This window comes from Schistocerca gregaria, chromosome 2 (assembly GCF_023897955.1).
Source record: "Schistocerca gregaria isolate iqSchGreg1 chromosome 2, iqSchGreg1.2, whole genome shotgun sequence".
Taxonomy (NCBI): domain Eukaryota; kingdom Metazoa; phylum Arthropoda; class Insecta; order Orthoptera; family Acrididae; genus Schistocerca; species Schistocerca gregaria.
The window spans coordinates 848,782,222-848,790,875 of record NC_064921.1 but is presented as its reverse complement, the minus strand read 5'-3'; the positions used below and the strand labels follow the sequence as shown (position 1 = coordinate 848,790,875).

General features: G+C 35.3%; 1 protein-coding gene across 3 annotated transcripts in view; it reads left to right on the top strand.

Moving 5' to 3' along the window:
• The first annotated feature begins 1,324 nt into the window (after positions 1–1,324).
• The window catches only part of LOC126335212 (uncharacterized), a 91,569-nt gene continuing 84,239 nt past the window's right edge, over positions 1,325–8,654 (top strand). Inside the window, exons 1-3 of one of the 3 annotated variants that reach the window (XM_049998230.1) lie at positions 1,325–1,893; positions 2,180–2,344; positions 7,064–7,301. In XM_049998230.1, coding sequence (XP_049854187.1) covers positions 1,756–1,893; positions 2,180–2,344; positions 7,064–7,301 — 541 coding nt within the window. In that variant the 5' untranslated portion in view covers positions 1,325–1,755. The remainder of the gene's footprint in view (positions 1,894–2,179; positions 2,345–7,063; positions 7,302–8,654) is intronic. The other 2 variants (XM_049998229.1, XM_049998228.1) reach the window with 2 other exon arrangements.

Here is an 8,654-nt window from a genome sequence, read left to right as displayed (position 1 = left end):
ACTATTAGTTCCTTCTTGGTGAGAAGAGAGAGATAGGTTGGGGAAAGCTGAAAATACTGAGCAAGTCACTCAGACCCCAAAATAAGAGGGGCCCACCTGTATTGAGGACAAGCATCTACCTTACACTGGTAGGGCTGGTCACTTGGGTCCAGGATAAGAGGGATGCAACACTGAGTTCCTCTCTTCCTGGGGTCCGATTGACTCTCACTTCTTTTTTCTGTTCCCAATCTACCCTCTCTACTCACTGAGGAACTAACTATTAGTTCAAAATGTTGTGATAGTTGTGTACTTTTGTGTGTCTACTGATAGTACTAACATTTCTCCTGAAAGTATGTGGGCTGCTACTGGTCAGCAATTTGGTCCCACAATTTTATAGTTTTCACAAGAGAATTTTCCTTTCAGTACAATTAAATTCATTAGCTACCAACACACAAATATTATACTATTGCACATTGAGAGGTTCTTCTAAACAGGGATTTTAAGTAGATGCGATTTCACATTATATGTGAAGCTAATATTATTACCCATGAAATTCTTCGTATTCACTTCTTTCTGTTCCATACCAAGGCTAAACGTTAGACAGTAGCATTTTTCCTTCTACAGTAATATTACATTTATGAATGTTGTTTTTGTTTTCAAATGTAGTACTGTTATTCGAATAAGTTGTCGGTATACTCTATTATTTTGAGGTGTTTACAACGGATTACAACTAATTTTGATTACGTAGGAGTTTTATCTTTGTAAAGACATTATAAGCACTTATGTGAAGGAATCGCACTAGTACTTCCTGGCGGAAAGTTATTAGTTACTTGTTCCTCTAGTTTGGAGGAATGTATGCTCTGCTTTCGAATAAATTTTGTTACTGGGAGACTGAAGACTGTCAATCAGCGATGACTGTCATGACTAAATTTCCGTGTTATATTTTTTAAGAGAAAATGTATTCTAATATTTCTATCGAGCAATTTTATATGGTAAATTACCCAGAAATAAATTGGCCAAATTTTTAACCATTCGTTACAACGAGGTTTGGTTATTAAAGAAAAGCTATGTGTGAGCACAAAACTGAACCTCTATCTGAACTCCACAATCACATTTCTTTCACCCGAAATATCCTTCCTAGGCACAACGGATAATATTTTGTCGATTTCGACTATTGACGAATTAATTTTATTACAATTAGTGCAAGCCACAGTTCCTAATTTCTTATATTATCACAATTGCGTAAGTGTAGTGCATCATTTCAAAATTAATCATCGGAAATTCTTCTCTCTGTCACCAGAATTCTACGTAATTCAGTGTACTTCTTAACTTCCCGAAAGATATCAGTCGTCGACGCATAGTAGTTCCTGAAACAATGTATTTATGTCTGCGTCACACGAAGCATTTTACTGTCAAGACAGAAAACTTTGTGAATTTATGTTCGAAATAATTTTAAAAAATTGTTTAATATTGCTACGCATTATATTGATTTAGAAGGCTACGTTTTGACAGCCATTTCTTAGATTATAATTCTTTCCGTCACTGCTAGGAATTATTTCTCCCCATTTCAGGCCATCGGCGAACATTCAGCATCAACACTCAAAGGAAGCAGTGATATGATGTACTCCTGTTTTCCGACAATGAGTGTTGTTGGCGATAAAAAAGTTCGCAAAGGTTGTCAGCGGTAGACGAGGGAGTGGATCTTTATGTTTAAATGCAGTAACTGTGACATAATTAACCAAGATTTTATATAATTGTGAGACAATAATATTCAATATGTGCAACCTACCGCCGAAATTCTATGAACTCTGTCGTCTTTGTTTATCGTGTGATGGTGTAAAATCGTCTATTTTCGACGATGAAGGAACTCAGCGTAACTTTCCGCTGAAAATTATGACGTGTTTATCATTATTGGTTCGTATTGTAAATACCTTTGCTTACCTTACAAACAATTTAATGTGATAAGTTCGTTTTTAAGTAGGTCTTCATGGCTGTAAGAAAGATGGGTGTTGAAAGATTATGTTTCGTGATAAGAGCATTCCGAAATGGAACGTAATGATTGCGTTTCATATAAGCATTTGTATATTGATTTTCATTATCAGGAAAGCTTTCATTTGATCATTTTGCATGTCTCTTTTTCTGAAGAAAATAAATTAATTCTTCTTGTGTTTGATTTATTGGTGTTGTGTATTATTTGTAGGTGTCTGACAGAGATCTATTGCCACCGTCTATATGTCACCGCTGTGTGTACAAACTTGATGTACTCTATGACTTCAGGGAAGTCTCAAGAAAATCAGATGTGATCTTAAAACAGTATTTGAGCTACACAGAACAACTTGCTCGGGCGACAGCAGTATGTAAAAGGGTACTAAATTTGTATTTTTGTATTTAGATAAATCACTTAAGTCCAGACAACAACTTGGTGTATGAAATGTGTGTAATTTATTTTCTGAAGGATGGGTTGTCAGTTTAGTTGTCTATTACAGACAAAATTCACTACAGTACTTAACTTGTCTTAGAGTACACAGTATTGAATATGGATCCATTGTACAGTCAGCTTAATACTAGAGTTTTTTTTTTTCAATTGGTACACAATGAATTTTTTGGTGAAATGTAGCTTTTAATGAAAGTTTTCAAATCTATCTTCTCTACTATATACAATGTACTAAGCAGCCACATTGAGGCTGAGGAAGCTTATCCTGTGGAATTTTTGTAAACATGGATATCTTTTATTATTACTATCAAAAGATTTATTAATGTGTTATGAGTTGCCATACATTACATATTGTAAACGTGATGGCCATTGCTGTGAGTTGTGCACACAGTACTGTCATAAAAGTAATATATTGCTGGTAGTAAATATTTATCAATTACATTTTCATTGTTTTTACCATTGTGAAGGGTAATTTGGGAAGTTTGGGTATCTAAACCTCTTGAAGCCTTTACTGGGAAGCTATTATGGCCAAGTGTGTAAGTTATTTTATAAATACGAAAGTGCGGGTTTCAGTCTGCCATCTACCCAATTGTTCCTCACATATTCATTACTTCTTTCACCTTGGGTGCTGACTTTTGTGTGGGGGAGGAAACTGGCTTAGCCAGTTTAGGCAAAAAACGAGTACCTCCTCCAGTAGGACTGCCAAATAAGGCACTGTGATATGCAAATCTGCCTGGGGTTGGAGAATTGCTGTATATGTTATGGGGAAGCTGTTGTGTGTATCTTGGTTAATCAGTATTTTCACCCAAGTGTCTCATACGTGGCTCAGGATAGCAGCAATCAGTCAAGTGTGTAAGGGTCAGATCTTTTATCTTATTGTCATTGGCAGTTACATTTGCTGGAAATATATTAAGAGAAAAAGGATTTGTGGGGGTCCACTTGCCAGTTTAATACACTGTCTTCCATTGTTTTCTTTTGAAATAATGGCACAGTTAAGCCTGTAGAGAAGCAGTGTAGTATAAAACAATAGCTGATGTATGATTGTGTAACTAGACTTTCTACCAACAACAATTTTGCCAAGACAAATATGAGTGTCCTGAGGAGGTAAGAAATTAGTCAGAGTTTGTAATGAAGACCTGTAGGGTGTTCTTTCCAAGTCAGTTTTTCATTGGTAGTTTTGTGGGTTGTAACAATTGGTTGCACTGTTGATTATTTCATTGTTGTTGAGGGCACAGATCATTCTTTGCAATTTTTTATTGGTCAAATATGTGAGTGGCTTGAAAATCAGACTTACTAGAAATTACTTGATGAAGCGTTGTCCAAATTTTCTAAGCAATCGAAGAATGGAAAATGGATAAATAGGTCACCAAATTGACCAGCAAAAAAAATCTAGTTAAAAAAAATAAGCTTGAAAGAAAGCAGCTTAATTAGGAAAAATGTAATTGAGGAAAAAATTGAATAATTCATTAACAGCTACCACTGTTAGCTATGTGAATGAAGTGTCGAAAAGTTCATCTTTTCAGGTCTAGCTAATTTGGTCATAAAAGGTTCCATTGACTTGATGTTTTATATGTTGACAAATGTTTGATCAGAGCGAAAAAAAGACTCTCTGGAAATTACAAAGTTGATCTTTTGTTTCAAATTTTTATAGTCAAACAAAGAGTAGAAAATGGACAAAGGGGCTATCGAATTAACCAAACAAAATTATTTTTGCTCACTGTTTGTAAAAAGAAAAAAACTTTTAACCAAAGATATAGAATAAAATTGCAACCTTCATCAGAGAGCAGTTGGTATTGGTAAGCATTTTTGCTGCTATAATGAGTGATTTGCATAGCAGTAATAATTCTGTTGGTAAAATATTTAACCATGTGATACTCTATACAAATCATATCTTAACATATAAAATATTTTACAGCTTGACTTCACATAGCAGTAGTATATCAAGGCCACACAATGGCATACTAGGGTCTGCGTGATCCACCACACAAATATCCTCTAGTCCTCTTTAAAATTCTAAATTAACATTGAACTTTAAATTATTAATTGGCTCTTCATTTGCTGTACATGATTTTGAGCATCATTAAAAGGCACATCAAATGGTTCTCTAATCTCTTTTTTTATTACATCTAGATAAATTATTTCACGTAACATTTGACTGTTTTCATTTTTTCTCCCAATTCTTTAAAATTTTATTCACATTAAGCTGCTCCTTGGGATGATCAGAGATATGAACGTGTATTGCCAAAACAGTGAATGTACGTTTACTTTGAGCAGGAAATGTGATCTCTGCAAACTGCAGCATATGTTGATGGGAACGCTCGGGTAATTATTTTCTGTTTTAAGTGTTTCTATAAACAATTAAACAGGGTGAACGCAGACCTCAGCAAAGAAATTTCGGATGTTGTTCACAGAATATTTTCTGAATATTTTGCACTGGGAACCTATGATCTCTGGTAGGTGGTTATATAGGAATTGCACTTGATATGATTTCTTAACCTCATTAAATCTTTGTATCTGTATTACACTGAAGATAGATGCACAACAGTGCAATTGCTGAAAGTATGCAGTTTGTCTAGCTTGGAAACAACACTATTCCATTCGCTCATGGTACTTCTACTGGAGATGCCCACTTCAATCTTCACTCTGTCTTGCGTTATGTACTTCTTGGTTCTGGTTTGTATTTGCTTTTACAGCATGTTAGTTGTTAATGACAGTTACACACAGCAATATGGATAGGTTTACAGGTGAAGAATTGGCCAATATGCACCTTTGTATAGGTTCACGGACTGTCTCATTGACACTGAACTGAATTTTGCCTATTACAGTGACAACTGCACCACAGTAATTTTGCATCTGCACAGCACTATTCTGTTTCGTACATTTCACTCTTGCATAGCACTTTTTTTTTTTCTTCCTGTTGTGGAGATATTTTCACAGACACAAAGGTATTTGATGTAACAAACAGAATAAATCATAATTGCATTCTTGTTCTGTAATGAGCCATTGGAGACCACAGATCCCTTGAATAAAAATACTCAGAAAATAACCTTGAACAACCTCAGGAATTTTCTTGATCATGCTTGTGTTCATCCTGTATAGAAATTTCACCTTCTGATCAGTACTGGCTACCCATATAAAAGAACCAGTTCTTGTGGAATTGTTCTTCATAGTTCAGTGGATGATGGGAAAACACAGTTAAGTGGGAATGAGCTTTCAGTGTGAAATATACTGAATTTACGTTCTTGACCATGTGATTAGTATGCCTATTCCATTTGGCAGTGTAATTGAGTTTGTACCATTTACTATCAGTTGCAGGGAATTGTGAGCTGCCGGTCACTATATGTCTTAGATTTGATTTGAAAGATTTAATTCGTTTTTCAGTGTTCCATTTGTACTTTCCTTTGTTTTAGTTGCGTTATAGATTTGGGGCCCATGAACAGGAAGCCTGTATTTTTGACAGGTATTGACCCTCTTTGCCTAGTTATGACGCATTACTTCTGTAGACCTTTCATAATGTTTCAGTTGTAGAACTCTACTAAATATTTACCTTAGCTTAGTGTTAGCCCCCTACATTTTTGGACAAGTTTTAATTTCTGCAAGGTGCTGGTTATTTATGAAGGTTTACAGAATCAAAGCATTTGTAAGGTTCCAGAAAATCTCTGCAGTGTGTGGTAAATTATACAGCTAAATCTGAACAAAATTTCATTGAAAAGCCTAAATATTGCATTCTGTGTAGGGTAACCATTACATAATTTGTATTCTGTAGGAGTTTGCAATTCCTTTTCATGTAAATTGCTCACAAAAACGACTTCTTCTTCTTCTTCTTCTTCGTTTGAGGGGGGGGGGGGGCGGCTTAAATTTTTGCCTTCCTCGGGGGGGGGGGGGGGGGGTATGTATTATGTGGTAATTTCACATTTCAGGTATAATTTATATGAATCACTGCAGCTGCAACAAATTTTCTTTTAATAAGTTACATTCCCCATCATGGCTAGAAATGTGACATTTTACCTGAATTTTTAGAAACGAATTTGATTCTGAGCTACACGCACAATGGGTACTACAGATAAGTAGCTGACGGTCCTACAACACAATCCTACTGAGAAGTATTAGTCGACTCCTGTATTATTACATCTGGAAGGAGGGTGCTTCCAGGCTTATCATGAGTTTTTGTCATGATATCTCACGAGAACATGCTGAGCCACCAATAGTGCACACCACGTGTCCCGAAAGCATTCAAAGTGTGATGTGTGTTCCTTAATCACCTCTGTATTTGTTTACTGTAATGTCATTGCATGTTTCTGATAATGACCATGGGAGGCCAAATGCAGTAATACCATGGTGGAGTAATAACTTCAGCTCTATTACATTGTGCATTATTTGTAACTTTGTCAGATTAAAATGTGACGTTTTATTTCAGAGTTACTTAGTATTAATTGTTAGTATTTGAAATTAATTTCTAAATTTCCCAAATTTTGTTATCCATATAGTTGTCTGTTTTATGTTAACATACATCCTTCACCAGAAACACACAGTTATTAATATGTGTGTCTAATTGTTGAGAGTTTATTTATCAAGTACTAAAATGTGCAGAATTATGATAACTTCGTATTAATACTAAAAATGTGTAATTCTTGAATTACTGTTTTGCAGCAGGAAAAGAGAGTGGCCTCGCCTATCAATTGCAGCATGCAAAATGAAAATAATGTGGCTGAAGATTCATTGCCCCAAAATGAACAGAGAAGTGATTTGGATAAAATGAGCACACCCTCACCATTGGAATTACGAATAAAGAATGAGATTAGAAATGACACAGGAGATGATGCAGACACTGGCAGTGAGTCTGAGAAGTCATTGAGGTTTAATGGAACTGCTCATGGCTCAGAGTATGGTAAGAAACTGAAATGCATTTTTATGTTTATTTACAAATATCTACAAAACACTTGAGAAATTATAAATTCATCACTACTCTTTCTTAACTGCATGTTTTCATCAGTAAGGTGTCAGTCCAGGACAGTTGGCATGTAGTAATTCCATGGATGCATCTTGATTGCTAAAAACTTTATTTATGACATGTTTCGATTCATCATCATCAAGTAACTGTGGCAAAATTTACACAAAATACAAATTGGAAAAGCTAATATATAATAATGAGGCCAAAGTAACAACAATAAAAGAAGTACATATGAGGTAAAAGTACTTAAAATATGCTTAGGAAGCTCGTGTAAGTGAGCAATACAAGAAAACATGCAATCTCATACACAATTGCCATTAAGTAATATTTGCAAAAGATGTTATTTTGAGACTTTGGATGCCAGACTGAAGATAGCAGTCTTGAGGACCATAATATATCACCTTTGTGCCAGATGGCATTGATTTCAAAGATCAAGACATAGGTTCTATAATATGCAAAACAGCATAAATATTCCTACCACACTACATCTCTTCTTTTTCTACATGCAGTAAGCATCATATTGTCGATAAAAAATAAAACAGAACACGTTAAGAGTCAAAACCATGACAGAACACATACAAAGATTGCACAACACACAAGACAACTAGGCGCATTGAGAGAGAAAGCAACAAAAAGGCCGCCGTTATAAAGGAAGACATTAAAAAAAATTTTTTTACAATTTTCCAGTCAATTAAGCTGCAGGCTATTGAGACCACAGGTGGGTCATGTCAAAAAAATAGATTCTATCACAAATAGCAAATTTTCTCGACATGTGAGCATGGACTAGGGAGGGATAGGAACAAGGGGAAGTGGCTGTGGGAAGGGATGGGCACCAAGGGCTGGGTACATATAAGATGGAGACAGATGTTGAATTACTTGGAGGGGGGAGGGGGACATGGTGGAGGTGTGTAGAAAAATGGTAGATGTTTGGGAGGGGTGACGAACCAAGGAACTGGACAGAAGAGTAGCATGAAGAGATGGAGGGGAAAAAGGAGTATTGATGATTACTTCAGATGATTATATTTCTAAAATCGTGTATTTTTCCTTTGAAATAGGATATAGAAAGGTTAGATGTGACCCAGCAAAAAATTTCAAAAGAATTTAAAAAAATTGTCAATCAATGTATTTCTTATTCTCAACATGTGATAAGAAACATGTCATCATGGTGAATTCCAGAATACATATATTAAGATCTCAAATAAAGATACAAGAATGGAGTTACCCGGTATGTCCGATAGTGAACAATTGTTAGAGTCTGAATTGTAAAATCAATTGTTTCCTTAATAATAA